Source organism: Lepisosteus platostomus, chromosome 2, assembly GCF_059453375.1.
Source record: "Lepisosteus platostomus isolate fLepPlt1 chromosome 2, fLepPlt1.hap1, whole genome shotgun sequence".
Taxonomy (NCBI): domain Eukaryota; kingdom Metazoa; phylum Chordata; class Actinopteri; order Semionotiformes; family Lepisosteidae; genus Lepisosteus; species Lepisosteus platostomus.
Window position 1 is genome coordinate 14,398,383 of NC_142612.1, and position 27,890 is coordinate 14,426,272.

The following is a 27,890-nucleotide window of genomic DNA, read 5'->3' on the forward strand; positions in this document are numbered from 1 at the left end:
CCGTGGACACGACAACGCGTTTCCCCAGGGGTCTGCCTTAAAAAAAAGATGCCTTAAACTGAATTTGCTGAAGGTTGCAGCGTCCTTTGGCTGTGTTTCCACTCAAATCTCTCAGCTATTTAATTTGCATATTACTATAATGGATACTTGTAGGATTTTTCCCGTTCCCGGAGTCCAACCCCTGTATACTTTGTATATCATGTGCCTCTCTTAAGTAACTGGCTGTAAATGCCTTAGAAATCTTTAACATGCCAAATTATGGGCACTAATTTCATAGACTGTGGATCTGGGACCCCTGTCCCGTACAATCGTGACTAGGAATGGAAAAAGATTAAGACGGATATGTGGATGTTTCAATATCCCTACTAAAACAAAAACAAAAAATTCAGACCCTAAGGAAATCAGCACCGGTCTTAATTTACCTACCCTGAGAAAAACAATAACGAGAATGATGATCATAATCATAACCTATCATTGTGATAGAATAACGATAACGTGGTTACAGAATCTTTCAAGAAACGTCAAATCCTGCAACTGAAGAGTGTCGCCACTGGTCATTGTTCTTCATATTCTGTAAGAGCCCTCAGTCGTAGCGCTTGATTTTAATTTTGAAATTCTCGGATGGGATTCTGGCAAGAAAAAAATATCATAGATTTATCATGTAAAAATAAATGAACTTTTTAGCGAGCAGGCTGAACGCTTAGTAATGGTAATAATAACCAAGAACCTTCACGTTTCTGTTCTTCACATAGTGCTGGAGGAGAGCTGGCTGATGCACACTCAAACGCCCTCCCCCCCCTGTCGGGTTCCCTGTGTCTACCAGAATCACGGGTTCATACGGATTTTGGATTATTCTCGAAATACTACACGTTTTTTTTTCTTTCCTCACATAGTTTCTAGAAAATGACCTGACGAGGCAAAGATGCCTTCGGACATTTTATTAAATTCCTTGGCGCTAAGGTGGGCTCGGGGAACGGAGGGGGGTGGAGGTTGCATTAGAGCGAAACGCCTCTGATCATCTTTACTGATCCTGCCGTCAAGAGCCGTTCTGCTGCGGCTGCTGCTGCTGCTGCTTCCGCTGCTGTCTCTCGCCGCAAAGGCGCTCCGGGCAGCTTCAGAGCAGGCGCACGGAACGGGAGTGGCTTAGCCCGGGCGAACGGAAACAGCTCGATACGTGCGGGGAGTGGAGAACACAAGGATAAAGCAGCGACGGCGATGTGCTCGTACGGTATGAGCGTTTACAACAATAACAAGAATGTGGCTGGCGTTCCGCGGTAAATGAAACACTGATTCTTCGCGTGGTTTTATTTTTGGGGGCACAGAACATCCGTTCATGGGCCGTGTGTGTGTGTGTGTGCCATTTTGCTGAGCCGAAAGCGTTGGGAATCTGTTAGCTTCAGCGACGTCCTTGTTGTGATTGGGTGACAGATGGGAGTTGGCGTTCCCAGCGCAGCCTCGGTAGTTGGGCTAGACAAAACCTTTTCGGCAATTGTCCTAAGGGTCATTATCAAGCATTGCTGCAGCTTTGTGTGTTACCGTGTGGAGGGACTGATCTCACCCCCCGAGCGTTGCATTGATATTAGAAACCCAGAGGCGTTCAGAGGAATGCTGTAAAAAAAACAACGGGATTTGTAGCTTTGTATACTGTTGAATTTTATTGCTGCGTAGAATTGGCAGTACAAATAAAATCATCTATATTTCTGTGTAAGGTGAAACACGGGGGGGTTGCTTTTCCGTTCAGTTCATAATATTTTTCCTCCCAAGTATTAAATTGTTGGTCGGGGTGGCACAAATAAACATTGACACCGAAGTATGTCATCGCAACACATTGTGTGGTTTGCTGATATAGAATAATGCTCGGTAGCTTAAATGAAACGTTGTGAACTGAAGTCTTGACGGGAAAGACTGTTTTGGGGGCGAATAACTTCCGAACGTTACGTTTTTTTTTAAAAAAAAAAGTAAGGTACAAATCAGTCACTCCTCAAGGCTAGTACAGAAAAGCTTCCCGACTTTTCTTTGTATGAATTGCCTTGTGATATTTATGACAGGGAGAATACTTGATACTTGCACATCTAAGCGCGTGCCTTTTGTTTCGTGGCGTCACCGGGGCTGGAGCCGCCGTCCTGGCCTCAGCTGACCCCTGTTGATGAGGGAGAACGCCTTATACACAGCTCCTCTGATGATGTCATATGGACGCTTGTGTGAATTATATATAGTCGTTGCTGCAAAAAAAAAACTGTTTCACTTTCCCGACGCGTAAAAACATTAATTAACGTCTACGATTAGTTTAAAGGCAAGATTCAATTGAATTTACATGATGAAATATTGTTTTTAATGTACGTTAACGCCGAACAAGTAAAATGGAAACGGTGACTGAGCAATGTTTAAAGTTGCAAGGTGTACGTGTTCTATACCGTATATAACACAAGGTCTTGAAAAGTAAAAGGGTATTCCAGCTACCCCATCGAAACAGCTGAGACAGTACCACAAATACTTCACTGGTTTTGGTGGTGCACTTATCTCCCTCTTTTTTTCTAATTTGGGTGAAGTAGAGGTGGACCTTTTTCACAAAAGCGTGAAGTTTTACTTGATTTTCAGAGATGTTTTCATGTCCTTCTATTACTCTTAATGTAGTTGTAGTAAGCAGTATTGGCAAGTACGTCATACTTCTGAGTTCTCCTGGTTACCCTGTGAAGGTTTAAAGTTTAAACTGGAGTTTAAAGTGAGATTTTAAACCTTATCTTGCTCTTGAAAAGTTGCAGTGCATCTTGTTTTGGGGAAAGCATGATATTTGTATTCCTGTTCTTGTATTACAAGGCTAAACTGTCACCTCATAACTGTCTTTCACAAGGAATAACAATACCCAAGAACTAAGTGTATTGAAAGGATTAGCGAAAATTTGGCTTAACCAACATGGCTGAGGGCTGACCTCCTGGCCAAAGGAAGAGGAGGCTGGGACCCTCATACAGAGTGAGGGGTGATCAAGGGGTACTAGCTGCAGAGGTGGAGATGCAAGAAGACGTTTGTGAGGTAGAGAAGGGGATCACGTACGGTATTTATAGTGTTTTAGGAGAGGAAATGGTGTCAGGAGTGATTGCTAATTACTGACAGCAGAGTCTGATTGAACCTGGCTTTTGTCATCCCTCCCGAACTTTTACTACAAACTCCATGTAATAGTTAAGATTTCATAAGAATGTGAAGAGAATGTAACATTTGCAGCATGTTACATATCACTATCCAATTTTGTTATATGTTTCTAGTTTTACATGCGAAAGTTCACAGAATATCTGTTTTATAACCTTTGTTTAACCAGATAAACATACTTGGGGCCTAAATTTGCGTTGGATTGTTTTTTGCTTGAACATGTGATGAGATGCAAAAAATTTACAATAAACATAAACATTACCAAGAATAATTAGCCTATAAAAGCTACACATACAACAAGTTTAGCAAAGTAAAAAAAAAAAGCGTTTGCATTTCCGATGGGCTTATATAAAACTGGGGAAGAACTTTCATCTGGGCTGGGCTTTCTCACATTTTAAGCTGTTCAGCTGCCAGAAATAGTGATTTCGGACCCAGCCATGATACTTTTAGTACAGCATCCAAAGGATGAGAGTAAAAATGCCTTGAGTGCAAAACACAACAAACATATTGTTCCAAAATAGCAAGCTCAGGAAATAACCTAAGTGTTAACAAAATGAGTTTTTTAATTCTCCAGCACAGCTCTGCTGGTAGAGTAATAAATCAAACTTGGATAAGACATATTTATTAACAATAACATCCTAATCCTAATCGATGGCTCTCAAACAAAAGTAATTCTTACTCCCTACAACATGGATGCTCAGAAGTGATGGGAGTCAATTTCCCTATAATATAAGTATCGCCAGACTTGAAGAGAACATTTTTAGTCTGAAGATCCAAAATATTGAACATCAGAATTTCCTATATTAAATGAGTCAGCAGTCACTCTATGTTGATATTCTGATTATTTAGCCAGAATCTGATCTCTATAACTGATCTGAACAAGGTCCTTTTCAATGACAGTCTTTAAGGAAGGGGACATGTGGACGATGTTCCTTCTTCTCTTTCTCTGTCTTCTCTCTATCTTTCTTTCCTCTTGCTTCCTTCCCTATCTTCCTTATTCCTTATGCTGTGCTATCACTGTTGAATGTTTGTCCTCTATTATGGTTCTGGAGATTTAACACAAGGTTTATTAGCCTTAATAAATCACTGATCGACGCCTGTGCCGCCTACCTATGGTCAGGCCCACACCTCAACACTGTGCCTGTTTTAAGCTTGCTGAATAGTTCTGAATAGATCTTGATGGAAAAGCAAACATGAAACTCAAACTTTGCTCCCACCGGCCCATAACAATATACCATATTCCAACAGTATGAACTTGGCACATGAATGGGACAAGGTATTAAATATTAAGCAGTCATAAGAATAAGAACACTTGCATATGTTTTGTACTTTTATCTCAAAGGATCTCAGGTAAGAGGGGACTCACTTCATCTACCAGTTAAGTGCAGCACCTACCCAGGGGGACATGCTAGAGCAATTAAAGGCCAGAAGCCCCACTATACCGTAGATAGGAAGAAATGCACCTAAGTTTTTTTTATCATACAATATGTGCAAAAAGTCTTAAAGACTTTGGATCTTTGGTTATTGTAGGACATCCACCTGTTTAAGTGGGCTCATCCACATGAGTGTGACAGCATTGGCCTTTAAGAAGATAGCCAGAAACAATCCCTGTTTTTTATGTATTTTTCATTATGTACATTGTCTTCTGTTTGTGTAGATCTTTTTCCAGTGAAAATCAAAGATGAAGAAGAGTATGAGCAGGTCTTGGTTGCAGATCCACAGAGCCGTGGAGCTCCAGAATGCAGTCAGGATGCGATCGCTCCTCCACTTGATTGCTCTAAACCTTACTGTGTCCAGATGGTTTATGGTAAGTACTAAGTGATGGAATGACATCAAGTGACATTTTGTACATATTAAATAACGGTATCTGTGATGTGTCAGGTGTTTGCTTCTCCATTGATGTGCCTACTGTTGAATTTGTTAAAACAAAACATCAGCTGTTCACAGGTACGTTTTGTGTCCTGAAATAAAATAATTTAATTTTCATATTTGTTAGCTGTTAGCATTTGACATTTTTCTCTGTGGAAAAATAAACAATGAGATTGTTTAATAAATGATCACTCCCACATGTGCATGTTCATCATAAACGTATCACCTAGAAAGAGCTGCTTAAACAGAAAACAAGATTTCATTAAACTGTACAAATCAAAGTACTGCATAAAGTTCTTTATGCTGATGTTGATGGACTGTAATGCATCTATTTGTGAACCAATGACTGAATGCAGAAACAGTTAAGTGTTTAAGCACGTGAGCACATTAATAACCTGATATCAGTTAGTATCAGTAGTTACTACTATTAACATAGTAGTAGCAGCAAAAACCAGCAGACATGGGGATCTCTGGGACTAGTTAGGGAATCACTGCTGTAGATGACTTCCTTGTTTCCCTCCACTGTTTCTGTGTGTAACAGGAGATCTGCTGACTGATCCGGGAGAGACCCTATCAAATACAAAAACCCAGTGTAGTAGTCCTGGAGCTGAGAAGGAATGCTACAGCCCCAAAGCTAAAAGGAGGAGAGGGTTTGGTTCACAAACGGGCATCACGGTATGGAAAATGGCGAAAGACTTCCTTTTGATATCTCATTCTCTGCTTTCTCGAGCAGTGCTTCTTATTCACAAGCAAAACTATGTCAATAACATAACACAGCTTTCATTCAGTGTATGTTATTTTTACTCCCTTTATAAATTAGAATATCCTTTTGCCCATTCTGTATAGTATCAACAGGGTTATTTCACCTTGAGTAGTGTATCATGTCCTTTCTTTTATTGTCAAGTGAGGATGATATAGTTAGTGTGGTTTATTGAATATGGAAGTATTTAATGCATGTAGTAAAAATGTAAAATTCAAAATGGGAAATGTTGAGCATGAAGAGGCTATTTATGTTAAAGACTTAGGAGTTTGTGTTCACACATTGCTTACATGTTCTCCACCAATTGAAACAGCACGCAAAACAGTAGGATATATAGATAAAAGCATAGAATTTAAATCACAGGATGTTATGTCAAAAATGAGTGACACACTGGTAAGATCTCATTTAGAATATTGTATACAGTGTTGGTCACCACATTATAGAAAATATATTCCTACGCTGACTCAAGGGACTGAACATTTTTGGTCTCGAATGGACACGACTACGAGGGGATCTGGTACTAGTGTTCAAAATCCTTAAAGGCTCTGACAAAGGAACAGTCAAACACAAACCAGAGGTTCTGAGATTGTGGAATAGACCATGCTGTGGAAGCTGATACTCAGGTTTCTTTCATGAAAGAGTTGTATGAGATCTTGGGCCAATTAACTACTAACGACTAAGCAGACAAGGTGGGCTATATGTAACCTTTCTTATGTAGTTTTGGAACTTGGCTCAAAGATTTAACTGTTGGTACTCAAATACTTCCTGTTTAAAAAAAGCCCTCAATTGTTTGCCAAGCCAGTCAATTTATTTGGTTTATTTCAGGTTTTTGTGCCCTTCTTTTCTTTCAGTTCAGGTTCTGAAAGCTGACTGCAGCCTTCTGCTTGAAAAAAGAGTGTACACTCTGCTTCAAGGTGTAACAGGAATTAAAATGTTATTAAAACATACCCAGTGTTACAGTACGTTACGAGTTGAGAAGCCAATTGCATTTCTTAGTAGGACCCGATTCTAGCGCGATTTACACCAGCAGCATGGGTGTGTGGTTAAATAAATGGAGGCTGGGTGTTGTGTACATCTTCCTTACCTGGGAAAGGGGATCTGAGTGACATCCCAGGAGTCCCAGGGAATTCCAGCCGGGCTGCACCGGCCAGCCTGACGCACATGAAGTCACATGGAGCGGAGGTGCTCCTCGGTGAGGTGGAGAGGATTCAAGCTGGGAGAAGGACCCCAGTCGGCGCCCGCAGAGACGTGTGGGACGGTCAGGGGTGCCGGGGCACCCACCGGTGAAGTGGAACGACCTGCGCCGCAGGTTGCGCACGGAGCCAGCGGAGCGCCGTGAGGATGAAACAAATGGCACAGCGAAGCAACCAGAAGCAATGGCAAGGGGTCCCGACAAACAGGCAGAGGAGGAGAGCGTCCTTGTCGTGATGACTGAGCGGCCCAGGGTTTGAGAAGAGAGGCTACAGACGCAGCTCTGTTCTCTAAAAGGTGAGTGGCGAGTTTTGTGCCCTACTTGGAAGAGTTGTGTGCTGCAGGACCAGCAGTTTTTAGTGGTTTAGAACTTTTAATGGCCTTAGGAACCTTAAGTATGTTAAAACACTGCAACAGAAGATGGCGCCCTCCAAAAGCAAAAGGGTATGACAGTGTACCGCATGTGTAGTTCAAGGAAATTGTTGCATTTAATGTATGGAGACTTGTGTTAACCAGTTTTTGTGTGAAAAATATGTTTGGTGTTAGTACATACTGTATGTGTGTATTACAAATCTGAACTGCATGGTATATTTATAAATTCCTCAAGTTTTTCATAACAGCATTTCTCATTTGTGTTATTATACACACCTGGACGAGCATTAAGTTAGCCTTTGCAAACAGTAATAGAAAAGGTAGTGTTTGTTGTAGATGAAATACGAGAAGAAAAAGTCCTCAAAGAGGCTTTATTAAAATGAAAATAACAGTTAATTATTAAACTAGGGTCTTATACATTTGTGTTTTTTCCCTTGTGTTGTGAGATTGTTTTGCTTCAACATCTTTATTTTTAATAATCCATGAACACGTAGCTGTTTGTCATTTACAGATTTCCTCAGAAACCTCAGTCTGGGAGAGACAACTTGAAATGTGTTCAAATTCAGAAATGCAAGGGTTATGTGGAGACATTATCATAACAGAAATGTAATATGCTCTTTACAACTTTTCTGTTTTAACAGAAACTACTCCCCCCCACCATTGACTGTCAGTACTAAGTTATGTGTAAAACACTGTCCTCATGACTGGCTTTCTTTCAAACAGAAGTCAGGAGTTCTGAAAAGCTCAAACCTGATTACAGCCCTGGCATGCAAAATACAGTTGTGTGACTTACACATGTGCCCCTGGCTACAGTATATGTGGCACAACCATGCTATCTGATCAGTATTAAATAGATTAATAAGAAAGGTCAGTGGTGTTCTTGAGAAGATAATGCTAATCTCTACATGCTTTTTCAATCTTTGCTCCTCTGTGTGAAATCAGTAAGAAGGAAAAAACAAACTGTTTCTCTACTTTTGGAATGGACTGGAGAAATGTTTTGCTAATAGACTGTAGAAATTCATTTTAGAATGAACATTATTTCTTAAATGTCATTTTCCCTCTGCAGATCCTTCTGAATAGCCATTCATTAAAGTTAAAAAGTGCATTACGAGGAAAGAGATAAGATAAATTCAAGTGATTCCCTTGCAGTGAAAAGGCAGAGATGGTTCATCAGGGTTTCCCTTGTTTTTCAGACATTCCAAGTTCCTTCTCTTTGGGCCTCAAGATACCAACCCTGTCTCTGCTGGAAAGTGAGTACCCCTTATAAAATGAGCATCTATAGAAACATCTCCCAGACAATGACACGGGTATCAGAAACGGAGAAGGCAGTTATGTGTGATGGTAGGACTCAGGACTCTTTTCAGCAGTACAGCTTTGCTAAAATTAGGTAAATGTAGGAAAAGACAACTTAAGACTTCTGACATTTTTGTAATCCTTAAGCATTTCAAGACATTAAGTTATGGAGGGGGCAAAAATACTGATACCAATGAAAGCTGAGTGGTAATATTTTACATTTTCTAATATTGATTAGGAGAGGAGCTAATTAAGTATGGTGGTTGGATGTTGTGTAAAGCTGTGTACTGAACTGCAGTGCTCTTCTCTTCATCAGCAGGAAATAAAATAAAAAAAAGACCCCCAGGATCTAAGCCTTTGTTACCAGATGAAATCCAGGTGAATGCTGGGTACCCGAGGGATCAGCAGGGGGACAGATCACTCCCTTCAGAGACTTCCTAGCCAGGAGAACTGTATGGCCACACTGCCACCAGCCAGCCCCAAGGAGTCTTCATCACAGAGTGAGAGAGCAGATGGGAAACGTGTTTCCCAAAAGCCAATGTCTTTATTTCAGCAGGAATGAAGAGAGCAGTGGAATCTGACCTTTTGCGATCTGTATTGTCACCTGCCTCACAGACATTCAGCGGGACCTGGAGAAGTGAACACAGCCATGGGCTGTCTGGTTAGATGCCAGCCGTTCTTGCCTTGTAAAAGTCGTACAGAATCTGGCTGTAGCCCAGGCCCAGGCACATGTCCCTGCTGCAGCCATTACAGTCATTCACCCTCTTTCCCTGGGAATTCTGCTCTAGAGGCATGGGCGGCAGCTAATGACTACACAACCAGTCTGAACATTTAGGAGGCCAGAGCAAAGCAACCTACCACCTGAATCAGTGCCTCCCATACCTTGTACAAGATCCAATCTAGGAGTCAGTAGATGCGGTAGTTTCATCAAGGTACATAAAGGCCACCTCTCTTGATTTGCCAGATGAATGTGCAGATTTAGTATTTTGAGGCCTTTGCAAAAACAAGTAAAAGGATTTCTTCTTCATGGTCGTCATCGTGTCATTCATGAAATGGACTGACAAGGAAATTTTGAATTATAAATACAGAATATCCTCTAGTTATGTGGTATACATTGGGAGTTCACCATATACCTTCAAGTTCCATTTCCAGGCTCTTCTTCAGACTGTTTATTTACATCATCTTGTGTGATGTTTTAAAGCTTGTCTGACAACAAGTAAACTATTCTGATGATGCCTGCGTCTTGCAGGGTAACGTGTAATCATGAGACGTGTGTATACATTTGATGTCCAACAACCATGTGCCCTGTAGAGCAGTGTTACCCCCAATCGTTCCTGATAGCTCAGTGTGAGATGGCCCTGCCAGGATGGTTCGAAACTGGGTCTTGTGTAGTGTTTGTGTTCCTATTTACATTATTCCCATGGAGCATTGGAACAGGGTTCCTCCCTCAGTGAGTAGATGCATCAGGCTGGTAAGGAGTTGTTCATGAACACTCTCAGGAAAGGAAGACAAAGATGCTGCAGAATCATAAAAGAAAAAATCCAAATCAGTGAACTTTGTGTTTAGTATTCCAAGAAAGCAAAGTCAGTAACATGTTTATTACTATTTGCTATTAATGCCAGTTTAGTCGTGATAACCAAACAGAGCTGTAGTGCCGTTGTTCTTATACTTTTTATGTCCTCGGGTTTTCCTTCAGAAGAAATGCAATCACAACCCTTTCACTGTCATCTTAGCATTGCTAGCATGTTGTACATTAATTGCTATGAGGGTTTTCTGTATTCATGCATTTGATTAGTAATAACTTCAATGAATCGGTGTAATTGTATTTGGGATAATAGATCATGAATGATGACCATAATGAATATCTGCTCCTGCTGAACTCAAGTTCACCAGGAATGTAGTGCCTTGCAAAAGGATTCGTACTCTTCCTATTGCTTCCCATGTTACAAAATGATACGTACACATTGTCTTTGAAACTTAAAATCCCATTCAGAAACTGAACTCATAATCTGAAGACATCTAGAAGAAAGATAAGTTACAGCGAATGTAAGGAAAAGCTATTGAGAAGGAATTGAAACTGGTTATTTCTTAAGTATACAGACTTGTGAACTCAGTATTTTGTGGAAGCACTTTTGGTACCAAGTATAGCCTATACCAATCAAAGACAGGCAAGCTGTACCAAGGCAACTAAGTCTTTTAGGGTAAAACCTCTACCAACTTTGCACACTGGCTTGGGGCAGTTCCTGCCCATTCTTCTTGGCATATTTGCTCAAGCTGTATCATGTTGCTTGAAGAAAGTTCACTTTTCTTATTCTCGTAACTTTGCCTACAAGAAAAGCTCCAAGTCGGCTTTAACTCGTTGTCCTGTTAAAAGGTCAGTTTTAGGTCAGAAGCAGGTTTTTCTCTAAGATATGTCAGTACTTTCCTCCATCTATGTTATCATCACTTTTGAAAAGCTTCCAAGTCCCCACTGATAAGTAACAGATCTATTGCTCACACCTGAAGAAGGCTCCACAGCCTAAACGTTGTGTTTTCTTTCTTCTTTTTTTCAACATGGAATAAACCTATTACTTGTTCCTTTGCAGCCTACAAATGCTCTCGCAGCTACCCACCTGAACTACTGTATATACACTGCGCTTGCAGAAGTATTTAGACCATTTCAGTTAGCATTTTATGGCTTTAAAGCTTGCGGTCGTGACACTCTGAAGTAACAACTAATGTCATATAAAAAAGAACTCCACACATTGAAAGTAAAAAAAGGAAATAAATAACATGGAAAAATAGAAAATGTCGTAATTGCGTAAATATTGAAACCCACTGCCATTGGAAACCTCAAAGTGATGTTAATAAGCCACTCATTGTGCCCAGTGCCACCTGTTTGTGTGGAGTTATAGTGGTTGACATAATCTCAGAATCAATACATCTATCTCTGTAAAGTCCCTCAGACATATAGTAAGTTTTGAGCAAAGATTGTAAGGCACAGATCAGAAGAAAGGTCTAAAATATATTTTTTAAATGTAATATCTCTTTGAGCATGGTGAAGACCATCACTAAGAAGTGGAATTTACCCAAACACTGCCCTGATCAAGCTGTCCCCCCCTAAAAGAAGAGCCATCTGGAGGAAACTGATAAGGCACGCAACAGTGAGACCGGCAGTGACTTCAAAAAGTTACAGAGATCAGTGGTTGAGGTGGGAAAAGTCCGCAATATCCCGGTCACCCACAAAGCTGCCCTGTGTATGGCACAGAAGGAAACCTACATATTCCCACTTGGAGTTTGCAATAGAGCATTTAACTGATACTGCAAACATGGCAAAACTGGCAAAAGGTTTTTGTGGTTGGGACAAAACTGGAAAACAAATAAATGCAAAAGTGTTCTGTCTGTCACAAACCCAGCATACTGTGTGTCATTAGGTCAATGCCACCCCTGCTGCCAAGTGTATATACAGTAATCACCTAAATGCATTTCTGTAGTATAGAGCAGTGTGGATCTGTATCTTACACCCTCATGATATCTATAGAAGTATAAGATTTTCAATTCTGGTTATTCTGAAGCTACAGTATGCTTTGCACTGGCAAGATGTGACTCTGGTTAATGTTTTTTCCTTCCACCATTTTCGTAATGTGCCAACAAGGTTACAGGCTAAGATAGCAGTCCTGGTCTGGGCAAGGTGATGTGTGGCATTAGTCCCAGACAGTATTCTCCAAATTGAATTGAAACATTTGCCAGATGTCACAAGGTTCTCCAAATGCAACTTCTGCCTCTCTGCTCCTGCCATCGCGAATGAACAGAGAGGCTGAGTCTCAGCTTACACCTCCCCAGATACTGAAAGGAATCCGCCGGGCATCAGCGCTGTGTCACAACCTGCCAATCAGTGGACATGAACCCCATTAAGAACACAGGCTTTTCTCACCCAGTCCGTCACCCAGTGATTCCCCTGGGGCGTATGCTGTGGTACAAACAGACCAAGGCAGTTGTGTTCATGCAGTGTGAAAATGCCATGGCAAGGTCCCTTATTAAGAAGTGTTAATGATAATTAGATTTTATATATCACTGTGGCGTATGGTTAAAAAATAAACCACTGTAGAGGTATGTGCGACACTTTTCTGTAAATCAAGGATTGTTGGGTGTGCATTTCTCGGGCCGCATATCCTGATCTTCCCGAGCACCTGTGACTTTAAATTGTAGTTAGAGAGACCTGCACTGCTCCTCCAGTTGACCCTAACCCAGCTGAGGGGGCTCGGTTTGGAACATAAGGGATGGTCATGAGGGACGTCTGCACTGACCTCATCACTCTACGCAGTTTAGAGAGTGCTGAGTTAATTAACTATAATTCATTCTAAATTAGAGGGATATAAAGAAAAACATGGCATGTTCAGTTGTGGTAAAACAAGTTTCCAGGTCTGAATTAGATTTAGTCTTTTTCACCATTTTGTTTATATTCAAAGGTTTGTTTTGTTTTTCATGTTAAATGTGATGGGCAGCTGTTGTCTCCCAAGTGTGGACTTGATTATGGAGGTAAGAGGGTCCTGGTGGAGAAAGCCAACATCTCAAAAGCCTATTGACATTTGGCAGCTCAATCACAGTGATCAATAACTGTGTCATGTCAGTGAAGAGGGGGATACAGACAGTAATGGAGGTTCTGTGGGGGTTTTATTTAAATATTGATTGTAAAGTTTTGATTTCCTAAATGATGTAACTTTGTCCTGTTGAAATGTTGTCTTATGCAAAGTCATTTTTATGTTATTGCCTTTCAGCGTTCATGCTCGTATGCCTGTGGTCTAGGCCACAGAGTCATGCTCCTAGTGTCTAAATCTGTCCATTCTTTATTTTCGGTCCTCTGCATATCACTGCATCTTGTATGTGTAAAAATGAGTTTAACCCTTTTGCTGTTTCCTTTTCAGAATGGTCCAAGACTGCTGGGCAGAGTGGATCATCAATGTGCTTTTTTCAGGCTGTGATGTTTATACTGTATTGTTTATTTTTTCATTCAAGACATTTCAAGATGTTTTTCTAGGTGACAGAATGCAATGAAGAGTCAGAGGGAGAAGAAGTTTCTAATGTCCTTTATGAATGCCAGCCCCAGTACGATGTGAGTATGCAATTCTTCCTATCTTGGGGCCCGGGAACTTGTCTCACAAGCAAATCTGTTGTATGGGGAAGTACTTGCTATACCTGGGGCATTTACTCGCTGGTTCATGTTGGTCTGTTTAATCTCAATCTTAAAATAAATATCATGTTCTACCTTATGATGGTGAAGTGACAGCTGAGGACATCCACTGCTGGTGAAGGCGCTAGTGTCTCAGCTTTTCACTGGTGATTTTATTAGGTTGGTAATTTGTAACATTCTAATATAGATAGTTGTACAATTACATGCTCAGGTTCCAATAGTGTATAGCAGAGCAAAACCCTCTTAGATTTTCAAAGAGTTTCAGGGACGTGTTCTTATTCAGCAGGAACATGCAGTTTCTGAAGATTTATACAGCATCGATCAACAGAGAACCCTGGGAGAGATACTCAGCTACTGCCAGGTAATTCACTCGCCAGAGTGAAACGTTTTCCCTTTCCGCCAGTATTCTTTAATTTTCATTTAGCTTAAAGACAGCAGGCACAGGAAGTATCGCCCATGCTTTTTTGTATGCTGTCGATTTTGGGGTTTTAATATTTTCAGTTTTTTGTAAAAACTTTGTGTTTATTTCCTTAAAAGGAGCTTGCGCAATTTAGAACATTCATATTAATTGTGCGGGTATACCCCTGAGCTATTTTGTTTTGCCCGTTGTTTCATGTTTTGGATGTTGATCAATAGCAGAAATAAACAGTTCTATATTGTTACCTCTGTAGAGTTATAATACACTGGAGACCTTTTTTCTGAGCAGAAGAGGGGTTTATTGCGTGTTTGGCAAAAGGGAAGCACCCTCCGTGCAATTAGGAAGACGGTTCAAGCAAGAAAAGTTACAGCTGACCTTACTTACACTTACTTGATAAGGAATACAAAGGAAGATGTCGGAAGATGTCTACGTAGCTAACCTATATCTGTGTTTTCTTCAAGGAGGTAGCTATAATTGGCCTTCTACACAAAATAATTATTTGGGATTCTTTAAACAAGCATTCTTTGTGTTTGCACCTAGTCTTCTCAGCAGCAGATACTGAAATGTTGCAGCTGGCATTTTGCTGAAACAGAAAAATAATTTTTAACCCTTCACCTCTGAAATGATTCTTAGTTTTCTGATGTTCACGATCATTTCTTCCAGATTATGTATGAGGCTATCCAGAAACTTGATCAGAAATTTGACCAGCTGCAAGCAAAGGTGATGAATGTGTCGGCAGTTGATTTGAATCCAGTGCTGTTTCGACAGGTAAAGTTACGCATTAAGGGATCTTTCCTTTATTTGAATTATTTTTTTCATTATTACAACTTAATGAAATAATTAACCTCCTGAAACCGCCTGAAAATAAGACCTTCTGAGCTAGGTATTCGAAACAAATTTGAACAAAGCATTTTTGAGGTGCAATATATTATTTTAGTCATTTGTCAATCTGTTTGACACTTTCATCCAAAGTGATTTATGTAGTGATGTGAGGGTTTTAATTTACTGAAACAATTATAAATTGGAATAATAAATTGCAAGAGTACTTTGACGACTGTTAGGAATTAATCTAACAGTCTCAGACAGATTCTCAATATACAGTATGTAATTTATTGATATAACACCAAAAGATGCATAACAAATCAACAAACTTAATAGAATTGTTTATCTGTGATGGACAGTGATCTTGGAGCCCACCTGTGCCATACATCCTTAGGGTGTTTCAGGATGAACACAGCTTTACGCCATCCTGGTCTCTGGATTTACTGTATTTCTCTGATTTTACACAGAGGTCCAAGCTGCTTTGCCAAAGCCACAGAAAGAATATTAATAACCTTTAATAACACGTAATTCTAAGTGTAATAATATGCCTTTCTGGTACACTTACACATGTGCTCATTCTCATGGATATTTTACTAAAACAGTTTGAGTGAAGGTACTTTGCCCAGTGGTACAACAACAGTGCTCCATCTGGAATATGAACCCACAGCCTTCCAGTTAGGAGTCCAGAACCCTAAATACTACTCCACACTGCTGCCTAAATAAATGGTGTGATGAGCAGCAATAAGTGGTACAGGAGAATTAAGAATCCTGTGTTCGCATTTTGTTTGGTATTCCAGAAGCCACAGCTGCCTTCTAGCAATGGACACCCTCAGGTCAGGACAGAGACCTCTCCGGTGTCAGACGGCAGTCTGCCGATGCCCCAGCTCATGCCGGTGTGTTCCCCTTCCCCACCGCCTCAAGGCGAAGGGAAGAAGCCCCCCCCACTCTCTCCAGCCCCCAGGGTCCCCAGCCCCCCACCACTGCTCCATCAGCAAGGACAGCAGAGCCGGCCGGCCCAGTCGACCGTCTCCGCGCAGGGCACACCCTCCACCCGCAGGGCCACGGGGAGTCTGAAGAACACCCCCCCAGCCGCGGAGAACACCGGAGCCAAAGGCAGCCGCAAGAGTCCTTCCGGGGCCCCCCCCAACACCAAAACAGGTAGCTCCTAACGGCGGCCTTCATGGTCAGCTCTTCCTGTCATTGTGAGGCAGAATTGGACAGGCGTCAGATTGTTCACCCACTACAAGGGAATGTGAGCCGGGTCAGACCGTCGTGAGACAGCTCAGTTTTACTGGAGGGGCTCCATGCAGCTTTAAAATATCCAGTAGCTTAAGAGGCTGGGTGACACCCTCAGATCACACTCGGTTGCCTTCATTCGCAGGTGTTCTTTCAGAAAGAAGCAAGAGTTGGCTGGGTAATGTTTTGCTAGGTTCTTTTATTTCCCCCGTAGGCCATTTCTGGGCTCCTGGTTTGTGTTTGTGTTGTGTTCTAGAAAATAAAAAAATATAGGTGGTGGTAACTCATCCCTATTAAAATGCATGCAACCCTAGATTACATATGACATGCCTTATTGGACAGCTTTACTGTCTTTTCGTAGCTTGTTTCTTGGGACATATTATGCCATCATTGCTAGAATGGAATCTTTCTACATTTATTTATTGTGTTACGGGACATTTGCCCGAGCCCTCAGCCTTCTTCTGGCCCCATGCAAGCTTAATCTGGATGCATTTCTCCAAAACCCCCTGTGTTTCAACCAGGTGGTCAATCCCAAAATCAATCAGGCAATTGAGCATGCTATTTAATGCCCTTCTCCTCTTTTTTCCTTTGCCTTATTCGGACATTTGTTTTTCCCAGCCAGCCTCTGCACTGCAGATAAGGCAGCCTTTCTCCTGCTCCTTAGTCACTTGTCTCCACTCACCCTTTCAGTCAGCCTGCAGCGTTGTCTCCTTCATCCCTCAAGTATAGCCTCACTCCCTCCCAGCTTTTCCAAAGACTCCAGAGGTTCCTCCATTAACCTGCGCTTGGAGCTCAACTTGCGCAGGGACCTCACCATAACACATTCACAGCGAAGCAGCATTTACCAAACCAACTGGCAGTATGTTACCACTGATGCATTTGTATTTGAAGTCAATGTTTTGAACAGACGGAATTCTGCTGCTCATAATGGATAGACGAAAGAAATTACCGTAATGTAATTGCATTTTTTGTATTGACCTTTTCACCCCAAAAAACCTTCTCAGCACCAACATCCCTGTTACAGATCAGGGTCAGGTGGATACGTGAGAAGTTGTTAACCAACTGAATTAACTGAACTGTAGGAAGCCTAGATTGTACAGAGTTGACTTGTGACAAACTAGCAGGTTTACTGTAAGTCACCTACTGTACTTTCACAAAACTTTCACGTCTCTTCCAAAGATCAGCATCTCCTGCAGTACGGTGTTTCCAGTCACCATACTGGTGCATTGGTTTGAAAATGTGGGCACAAAGGAAAGAGCGCCACCTACTGGTCCACAAACTGCCCAAGCCCTGCCTTGAGTGCCTTCTGAGATGTGACAGGATCAGCTGCAAAGTACTGTAGCTGATGCCATTGTCAATTTACAAGGACAGTGATTTCTATAAATTCCCATTGTCTTTGTGAAGGATGGAAATTAAATATTTAGCTTTACAGTAAAGTAATAAAATACAACATGAATAAATTAACTTGCAAAAGCGAATACAGGTAACATCCTTTGATCTTTGTTGTACTATCTGGATAAATAATTAGCCACTCTTAGTTCTTAGGTCTTGAGTTGCAATGAGTTGCTAAAATATCAGCATCAACAAAAGTGGCAAACTACTGAAACAATAGAAAAATTGGAAAGAAGCAGCAAAACTATTTAAAACATGCTGTTATTTAAACTATTTCTCTTTTTTTAGATCTCCCAAGTATGTATAAAAAATGCTTCAGACCCTTTCTTTCACAACAGGGCAGTGGTGAAGTGGAAAATCTCCTTTGGCGGTCTCGAATTTGTGCAAAAAGCTTAAGAAATCTGCATTGTAAAAGGTGCCTTGGGATGTTTTCAGTTATAGTGAACTGTCGTGTTTTTGCACCATTTCACGGCTGGCAGAGCTGATTGGAGACCCCCGGAGGCAGGTGAGGATCCCCAGCAGTGTGTTGCAAAAAGTGTCCAACAAGAAGAACCCGAGGAACATGGTGCGCTTCCTTCTGCGCGGCCTGTTCTCCGTGGAAACCCTCACCTCCAGCAACATCATGGGGGACTCAGTGAGGGGCCTGAAGAAGCTCGACCCCAACAAAATCGCTGCGATGAGAGGTTGGCCCCGTCAGACTTCTCCTTCTTAGACGGGGAATCCTATGCCCCGCCTATATGAACGAAGTCCTCTGAAAGGGACATGTGGATAATATTGCACAAAAAAAAACAACCGAATTCTTATTTCTGGGGAGGATTTAATTTTTGGAATCATTTCCCATGTACTCCCTCAATTAAGTACCTTTGATTTTAATATCTTTGCCTTCTCTGCTCGCCACTTCAGAACTGTTGGGAGTAAAAATCCATAGAACAGTGCAAAATAACCGTGCAAGGAATGTCTATGGTGGGAGACAGGGTGGCGAAGTGGTTAGCATTCCTGCGCTTGTGGCCTGGGTTCAGTTCCAGACCTGGGGTGCTATGTTCTCACCATGTTTGTGGGGGTTTTCTCCAGGTGCTTCAGTTTCCTCCCAGAGATGCACTGGTGGGTTAATTGGCCTCTGGAAAAAGTGGCCCTGGTGTGAGTGTGTGTGTGTGCACGCGTCTGTGTTTGTGTGTGCCCTGTGAGAGGCTGGCACCCCATCCCAGTTGTACCCTGCCTTATACCCGTTGCTTGCTGGGATAGGCTCCTGCTCCCCTGAGACCCTGAATTGGAGGAAGTGGTTAGGAAATGTATGGAATGTGTATAATATAGAACCATTTGAAGTTTTCCATTCATGTTGAATCACTTTTGTTTCACCTGTCAGCGAAGAAGGTGTCTGCCATGTTGTTTGCCTAATTCTGTGGTATTCTCATTACTTTACCAGAGTGGCTTTCAAAAAAGTTTACACGATACGACCTGAGAGAAAATGGTAGAGATTGGAGAGCCTGCATTTCCATCATGAACTCGACGGCAAGATACCTTCGCTTTGAAGCTAAGAAAAACAAGGTGAGTAAACTCTTCGGTAAAGGTCAGTATTCCTGGTTAAGAAGTTAAAAGGAATTCAGCTGTTCCATTTGTCCATTAACATAATTTGTCAGGGAAAAAAATACTAAAAAGTATAATAATCATCAAAATAATTATTTTGAAGCATATAGTAAGTGTAGCTTTTATGTGCCCTAAAATAATTCACACACAGTAAAAACATGTGAAAGATGGATGTGAAAAGGCTTATGTATAGTATCTACTGTATAGTTTTTTTATATTGAGGAAGTAATGTCAGGAATCGATTGGCTAGTGTGGCTTCCTCAGATAGCTGGGGCCCTGGATTCAATTTCTGGGATGCTAATTGCGTGGAATTTGTATGTTCTTCCTATGTTCTCGTGGGTTTCCTCCAGGCACCCAGTTTCTTACCACAGTCAAAAGACGTACTGGTACGTTAATTAGCTTCTGGGAAAACTGGCCCTGGTGTGAGTGTGCGTGTGTGCGTGTCTGTGTCTGTGTGTGACCTGTGCTGGACTGTTGTCCCTGCCTGACGCCCATTGCTTGCCAGGATAGGCTCCGTCTCCCCTTCAACCCTGTATTGGATAAAGCAGTTAGAATGGATGGATGACAGGGATTATTATCATTAAGGACTGCTGAGGCAAATTGAGCTTGGCTGCTGTCCCCCATTCATGAAACACCCATGGAGAAACACACATGGAGTTTCATTGTGAACTCCTTTAGAAAACCACTCAAAAAAATGCATCCAGTTTTATTCTTCCTCACACGAGTCTGCTGTTCTTCAAAGCATAAACAACAAAATGAAAAGATCAAAGAAGGACCCCCCGACAAAGACGAGAGGGAGGCACCTGCTTTGGAAGAAACAGCAGAGATTGACGTGGAGCTGGAGTCTGACAGTGAGGGAGGCAGCCCATCTATTTCTTGCAAATCCAGCACCTCTCAGGTGCATCAGAGGGCATTGGACAGCAGCTCAAGGCTGAACCAGAAGAAGGACAAGACGGAGTCTGAGGAAACTCTGGGTAAGTTTGTTTCACAGCAGTGTGTTTGATACTGGATGTCAAAGAAGTCACTGTGAAAATCAGCCCCTTAACAGAATGGATATGCAAAAGAAGAGTGCATGAGATCTTAGGAGCCAGCAGTTTAAAAGGAGTAGGAAATGTAAAAGAATTAAAAATTCAACAACCGTAGAGCATTTCAGATTTTCTTGTTGAAAAAGAAAAGCACAGATACACAATACAATACAGAGTTGAAGTTAGAAGTCACTGGTTCTTGACTGAAATGAAATATGTTTTCCTTGACCTTTTCCAGAACTTGTTTCTAGTCAATTAAAAAGAGCTGATTCAGATACTTCCCGATTTACAGTACATAAATGCAACTCTCCATTAAAAGTTGCGAGCAAGTCTTGTTCCACACTGCCCTGTGGGCATATGTTCTCTTGCACGTGTGTTTTCTGGAATAATTTTCGCACTGTGTTTTCAGTGTTACGCTTTTAGTCATAGTGGAAAAGATTTCTAGTGATGTTAAAAGCAAGCCATCACTAGGAATTGAGGTATGTTGAGTTCTATGTAACAGATTTCTTTTAACAGTTCTTCTTGTTGAAATTACAGTTTTATTATCACTGTACCAGTCATCCTGTTTTTTCATTATAGAGTGAGTCGGTGAATGGAGCAGCAGAAGCAGGACATTAGGGTTGCAAATTTACAGGGGTTTATTTATCTAAATAGGAAGCAGGTGTGCTCTAATCCCTGAAACGTGTTGTGAGCGAATTCTCTTACACCCCATGTGGTAAAAGACTGGTGTCTACCAGACCTCTTTTTATCGTGCGAGAGTGTAACATTAAAGAACACTCCCAGCAGTACCATCACTGGGGGCTGGAATGCTACAGTATTTAATACTGTAGTAATTAGCATTTTTATGTAATAATGATAATTCTAACAGTCTATGTTATCATTATCCAGATAAGAGTGTGTTATGCCTTTCATTAACTTGTGTGGTATTTAACCCTTATATAACTCAGGAAGTACCGGTAGGTCCTTGCAGTTCTTTAGGGCTTTTCATCCAAAGGACTGCAGAGTGTTTTGCATGTAGATGAGAACCCACTTCATTCAGTGGGTTTTTGAAGGCCTTTGGCTGACGAGAAACTGGTGATCGAGCGAGTTCACCAGCCTATTACATATGTTTGTTTTCCTCAAATGATTCCTTCAAATGAAGCGCCATGCGTGTGCTTTTCTTTTTCCCCAGGTTCTGTAACACGTTCCAACATTCAAACTTGAATCAGTCACGTTCCCTTTTATTCAGGTCACAGAACATGGAACATTGTTTGACGAAAATAATAAAATTTTAAACAATTTGTCCTGCCAGCTTTGTTCAGCATGCGCGTATACCATTGTAGTCAGGAAGACAAAATGAAGGATTCGATGTAAGTCTAACAAAGTTATGGCCTTGCTTATCCACACTGCCAAGCAGGAGAGAAACCTACATTTGAAACATATCAAGGTCAATCAGAAGGTGGACCGAGAGGAAACAATTGGCCAGTAGCTATGAAGACCTTGTTTTCTGATGCCCCCAAGCAAAGTCTTTACACTTGAAGGTTCAGGTCCTGAGGGTGGTGCTCTGGACACTGACTGTTCTCAAGGTCAGACTTTTCAAGGCACACAAACCCTCCTCACAGGATAGTTTCCAGGACATAACTGCATGTTCTGTCATGCCGACAGAGTTCCTTGGGGATCCCTCACGGCAAGTCATGGTGCCACAGTACGCGCTGCTGACGGCTCGGCTGAGGACCAGGCCCGAGCTGGCGGCTCGCTTTCTCATCAAGTACCTGTTTCCCTACGACTTGCTGGTGAAGAGCAATGTTTATGGCAACAGGGAGCGTGGAATTCTGGCTCTGGACAGGAACAGGATCAGTGCACTCAGAGGTAAAAGCTACATTTTGTGTCAGTTGTTTTGTTGTTGTTCCAAAGAACACTGTAGACCTTTCTAACAGTCAAAACAATTTCTTAATACAGTCCATATTATTGCTACAACAACTACTACTCAGGCTGAACAAAATTCTGATAAGTAGTAACTGTATAGTTTCCTGTGTCCTGGCTATAATCCTTTCCTTCCTAAAGTTTTTCAGTTGGTGAAGTAATTAGTTATCTGCTGTGTAGTTAGCAGGGCTGCTTGTGTATCACAGCTGCCGCATATCACTCAGTAGTAGATAAAGTAAGTGCCTTCCTATTTTGTAGTCAAGCACGTTGGGGTCCTTTGGGGTGAAATACACTGTAGAAATGCAGGAAATTTATAGTAATTAGAAGTCAAAATTATTTTTTTTACTTGCTTCTGATTATGACCTGAATATGTAGCAGATAATATTTAGATAGTAGCAATACATCATGAAACAATATAAGAATAATTAAAGGTTTAAAAGTTGCCTTTGGGTGCAATCTGTTCCTTCTCCTCTCCACAGAGCACCTTAAAGAGCAGTATCCCTGGTTTCTTTTAGAGGAGGACGGACAGGACTGGAAGGCTTGCGTGGGCGCCATTAACAGCACCATCCGCAAATTCAGGCACGAACTGAAAAAGGGCAAGATGGTAAAATAGAGCTTCTGAACGCTACTGTACCTGTAGCCTGGCAAGGACCTGGGACCACATGGCTCATCTCAGCACAGCTCCAGCAGGTTTCACACAGCTCAGGTTCCATTGTGAAATCTGGGGCCCTGGGATCCATATTGTTACAACTTAGTGGAGTCGGGAAAAAGACTGATTGTTAGGTCAAATGTGAGGCACATACTGTATGTACAGTACTTGGCTTTCTCCAAAACAAATCTTATGATGAATTAGAGTCAAAGCTGGATAAAACAAACATTTATTAACAATAATAATAAACATAACTACACAACCCAGAGCGTTACACATGTCTATGCGTTTCAGAGGCCTATGTCCTGCAGAACCAGAAGGCTAGAATTCTACCCTTTGTGCAACACCTAAACAAGCGAAAAGAGAATAACCTGCATCCAAAGAAATGGATCATCACACCAAGAACGTTTCTAGTCTGAGGGCTCCACTCTACAGGAAATGTACATAAGTAGGACTACTAGCTCTCTGTAATAGTGTTCCAATTACTTAACCAGAATTTGGTCTCCGAGACTCATCAAAACAAGGTCCTCTACCATGTCACAAGCTTGGAGGGAGAGGAGGGTGATGGTAAGACTCCCTCTGTGTCTACTTCCTCTCTAGTTTCTTCTTCCTAACTTCTTCCCTGTATTTATGCTGTGTTCTATAGCCGTTATCCTCTATTATGAGTATAAAGATTTGCCATGAATTTACAGTAACTAGAGTAAACCATCAGAAACACCCCTTGATCATCTGTTTTCCTGCCTCTCCTTGGGCATACTGACTTGTTAGCTTGCAGACTTTACTTGTGCCAGCAGGCGAGTCATTTGGCTGACATTCAGTGCATGTACTTCTCTCTCCTCAGTTATTCACTCCACTTCTGTACTTGACAGAGCCATTTAATGAGCTGCTTAGCACACGCTTAGGAATTCCTTTGACTGTTTCATGCAATAATTTCTAAAAGGTGTAGCCCTGGTAAATAATAACTATATCACAACCTGAGCATCACATGAGCCACAGAAGAATAAGAAAAGGGGGGGCTTCAAACTTTGTCGCTTCACAGCGGTGTGGACAGTAAGATGAGGAGGCGCAGGAGGGTTTGTGCATGATCATCTGCTTATATTTTTTGTATTTGTGCATGTGTAAATGAGCTTGAATCCTCGTGGTGAAAGATTTATTCAGGAAACGTTGTTAATCCCACCATGAGCTTTGGGATTTCTATGCAATTTTATTCACTAGCTAGATAAATAGCCCACCTTGTGTTATTTATCAGATTTTAGTACAAATTATGACCATGTGCAACATTTGCTAACTGTTGGTAAAGTACCTTTTCTATGCTTACAACCTTAGTTTAAACGAATTGTTAATAGCTTTCAAAACATTTGTTTTACTTGTTTTATGTTATTGGAAAAATAATAAGTTGTAAAACAAGCATGTAATGTTTTATACATTATGGAGGTTCATTTTTCCTATTCTACTGAGTGCAAAAATACAGAAGTGCATTGCTGCCACCAAGGAAAGGAAAGGAAAGCCTTAGTTAACTCGTAGTTACAGATTAACTCGATATCAGATTAACACGTAATTACGATATAGACGATTAGAAACCTGCTGGAGCAGTGCTCAATGTTCTTGCGTACTTTATGCGATAATGCGATAGCACAATTATACAATACCTGCATTAACATTGTCTGACTTTTTAAGTTTTGAGCAGTGGAATCCATTCCAGGGCACACTTGTTCTTGTTTAAGAATGCGTGTGAGTGTCCTCATAGTTAAAACTGTTCACATGAGGTACAAACTGTAATATTTCATTATGAATTAACCACTGGGGAAATTAAGTCCGTGCGCATTTTGTTGTGTTGCACACTGACAAAAACACTGAACCCCACAGTTCCAGCAAAGCCACCGGTAGCTTGTACTGTAGGTGCTGTCATTGCACAATGTAACAGGTGACACTGAAATGATCGTTGCTACCTCGTAATTACGAGGTAACTCGGGTTTTTTTTCCCTTTGTGGCAACAATGCTCTGGAAACTACATCCGCTTTTTGAGTTTTGAGAATTGTTAGAGTATCCGGGTACCCTGTCGCTGGGATTCTCCCTCTCCACAGAGAGTAAAAGTGGTTCTATTGAGCGGCCTCTCTCTGGTGAGGGTAATTTCCGAGACGGCGACCTAGGCCTTTGCAATTAGAAGGGTGAGTACCCTTTCATTTACCACCCTTGCGTTGAGTTCAGGGAAATTCTGCCGGGGTATCCAATCAGCCTAGATTATATACAGTATTCAGTGAAGACCGCTCTGGGGTGTGGTTTTAAAGCACACACCACGACCTGTAGGGTGAAACTGCAGGTTTTACGCGCATTTGGCATCGTGTATTCGGAAGATCTGTGTGCAAGGAGTTCAATGTGCGATATTATCGCACATAAAGCAAGATGTTCGGGCAGGAATGGAATGCAGTAGCATTGTGTAGTACTGTATATAGATTTAAGTGTGTACTGAAAATGAAAGGACCAGTGATTGAATGAACCCAGGATGCGGTGCAAAAAAGCCTGATGAGGTTGAAAATGGGAGGATGGTCGTCTCGGTTAACTTCTGGTGAGCGCGTCCGGTTAGACGGAAGAAAAGAATGAAAAAGGCTTTTTATTGTGTGTGGACAGAACTAGAGGCTAAAAAAATACTAAAAGAATTGCGGGATGAAAATAATACATTAGCGCTAGGAGCTGATGAGGTAGAAAAAGTGCACTCTGCCTCACAAATGCCTGCAGGCTTTTATTTGTTTAGGAAGTTGTGTAGCCGTTGCATTCTGGCAATAAATATATAAAAGCATCACCTAGTGTACATATTCCGAAAATAAGTTATCGTAGTGACCAGATAACGTAAAAAACAAAGGTTAAGAACTAAGCTCTTAAACACGTATTAAGAGCTCTGGTTGTGACCAGATCATACGAGTGTCTTTAGCCATCTAGGTACGACTAAAGTAAATGTAGAGTAGACCGTAAAGTAACTTAAAATATCAAGACAAGGCCAAATTACAGTACAATTACAGGTGAAGATAGTTTAAAAACAGGTGCAGATATCATTTTACAAGATAAATCAAAGATAACAAACACTGTACTTCAGTGCATGTATGAACAGCTGTGGGATGTAACTAGTAAAAAAGTCAAGACAAAAGCAATAACTACATTTAAAGCTGAAGGATATTGTTTCACTGCAATTATAAGTAAACACACAATAAAACCCTGAGCAGTTAGGGAAGCTATTAATCAGAAAGGGAAATGTTTTGAGGAATTGTACTTTGTATAGTAAGCCAACACTTAACATGAGGCAAATAGTGAAAAAAATAAACCTAAGAAACAAAACAGGTAAAGTGAAGAAAACTGGAGTTTGTCTGGTTTTATTTGATGGAGATGGGAGGGTGAACAAGAAGTACAAAAAACAGGTGTACAGATAACAAAACTGGCATTGGAAAGACCAGCCAGCTGCGTGAGAATGAAGGTCTGAAATGTGAAAATAACAGTTCTCGGAATTCATAAGTCAGGCAGCTGCAGATAAAGCAGTGTTCAAGAGACTCTAAATAAGGTGGAGATACGACTAGCAAAGGCAAATCTGAGAATGTGAACGGGGAGAGTGTTAAAATCAGAGAGACTACTTCACACAGAGCTTGCTGATCGCTGTGAAGGGAGCAGGAATGGAGATCTGGGAGGCAATGCTTGGAAAAAAAGATTACTTTAACACAACAGAAATGTGGATTTACCCTTAACGTATTAACCTCCATTTAACATTTGAATATAGTGCCTTCTTTTTTTGGGCTGTGACATCAGTCTGTGAAGTTGGCACCATTACAGAAAGATCAGAACTCCCATGTCTCTCATAATATTCCATTTTTTCCTGCATATTTGAAAGCACTTTACCAAGTGTGTCTTTACATGTAAACATCCAATGCACTACGAATACTGCATTGAGTCAGCACAGTAGATTAGATGCTCCTGTGTCACTGTTTGTATGCTAAATAACATCAGTACAACTGTAGACTCTTCTGAGCCTCTCAATGACTGGGACTGCACAGGTGTTGCCAGCCCAGTGTGTTCTCACAGGCATGGGGCCTGCGTGGTCTGCTGCCACTGGAAGCCATGTTCTGCCTATGAGCGTCAGGCTCCTTCACGGTAGGAGCTTATTGTCATTTAAGCCCTGGTGAAGAGCAGAACTGAATGAAGAAGTAGAAACAAGAGAAGTGGCCCAAGCTGCTCTGGCCAGCAATTATGCTGACCCCACAGTCATTCAAAGAAGAGGAAAGTCAAAGTCAGTCTGGAACGACAAACAGCAGTGAGGTTAGAAGGCCCTGTAATGGGTGGTGTGTATGACTATACTGTAAAAAAAAAGGCCCCGTCCTTCAGATGAGACGTAAAGCCGAGGTCCTGACTCTCTGTGGTCATTAAAAATCCCAGTTTCTCTAAAAGAGTTGGGGTGTCACCCTGGCATCCTGGCCAAATTTCTCATTTACCTTTACCCCCCATGGCCTCCTAATAATCCCCCTCTATGAATATGCTTCATTACTCTGTTCTCCTCCCCACTGATAGCCGATGTGTCGTGTGTACTGGAACACTATGGCTGCTGTCGCATCATCCAGGTGGGGCTGCACATTGGTGGTGCTGGAGGGGAGTTCCTGTTACCTGTAAAGCACTTTGAGCACTGTGTCCAGAAAAGCGCTATATAAGATTAAGGATTATTATTTAGCAAGGAGCACATGATAAACAGAGGAAAGGAAGAACAAACGGGAGTGGAACCAGCAGGTACAGTACAGAATACGCTTGAGTGGGTTCTTGAGACGTGATAACGAATGGTAAAAAACAGTGTTGGAATGTACAGCCTTTTGAAGCTTTGTGATGCAAAAAGAGGTGTACATAAGCAGCTGTATCCGTTTTTGAATTTTGTGAACTGGTTTAACGGGACCCTGTTGCTGAGATTCTTCCTCTCCGGAGAGTCAGGAAAGCTGGTTCTATTGAACTGCCTTTCCTAGAATTCCTGGTTTAGATTCTAACACTCTTCAGAATGCATCGCTACTGAACTGTAATAAACCAATTCAACTCACTCG

The 27,890-nt window shown here is 41.5% G+C and overlaps 1 protein-coding gene and 1 long non-coding RNA gene across 5 annotated transcripts; both read left to right on the top strand.

Annotated features, from left to right (window-relative positions):
• Positions 1-875: 875 nt before the first annotated feature.
• On the top strand, positions 876-27,886 carry LOC148675981 (uncharacterized). 4 transcript variants are annotated; one of them, XR_015925376.1, is made up of 13 exons: positions 877-1,274; positions 4,802-4,951; positions 5,555-5,688; positions 13,647-13,721; positions 14,083-14,160; positions 14,881-14,985; positions 15,837-16,197; positions 18,147-18,350; positions 19,091-19,212; positions 19,994-20,225; positions 21,921-22,124; positions 22,658-26,100; positions 26,150-27,886. XR_015925376.1 is itself a non-coding variant. In XM_088599421.1 (12 exons), exons 1-12 carry the CDS (start codon positions 1,256-1,258, stop codon positions 22,789-22,791), a joined length of 1,815 nt encoding a protein of 604 aa, XP_088455547.1. In that variant the 5' UTR covers positions 876-1,255; the 3' UTR covers positions 22,792-27,886. The 4 variants fall into 4 exon arrangements, 3 of the variants coding, with proteins under 3 accessions (XP_088455547.1, XP_088455532.1, XP_088455555.1); XM_088599421.1 differs by having other exon boundaries at positions 876-1,274; positions 14,086-14,160; positions 22,658-27,886; XM_088599406.1 differs by having other exon boundaries at positions 22,658-27,886.
• LOC148675982 (uncharacterized) lies at positions 6,953-9,654 on the top strand. The gene is made up of 3 exons (XR_015925377.1): positions 6,953-7,261; positions 8,530-8,586; positions 8,946-9,654. It is a non-coding gene; the product is annotated as an uncharacterized LOC148675982 (long non-coding RNA).
• Positions 27,887-27,890: the final 4 nt, after the last annotated feature.

What these genes read in the sequence shown, in the direction of transcription:
- LOC148675981 (XM_088599406.1), top strand. An exon ending in AATGCCAGCCCCAGTACGAT is followed by an intron (nt 13,722 to 14,082) that starts GTGAGTATGCAA and finishes GTTCTTATTCAG; the next exon opens with CAGGAACATGCAGTTTCTGA. An exon ending in CCCCCCCAACACCAAAACAG is followed by an intron (nt 16,198 to 18,146) that starts GTAGCTCCTAAC and finishes CACGGCTGGCAG; the next exon opens with AGCTGATTGGAGACCCCCGG.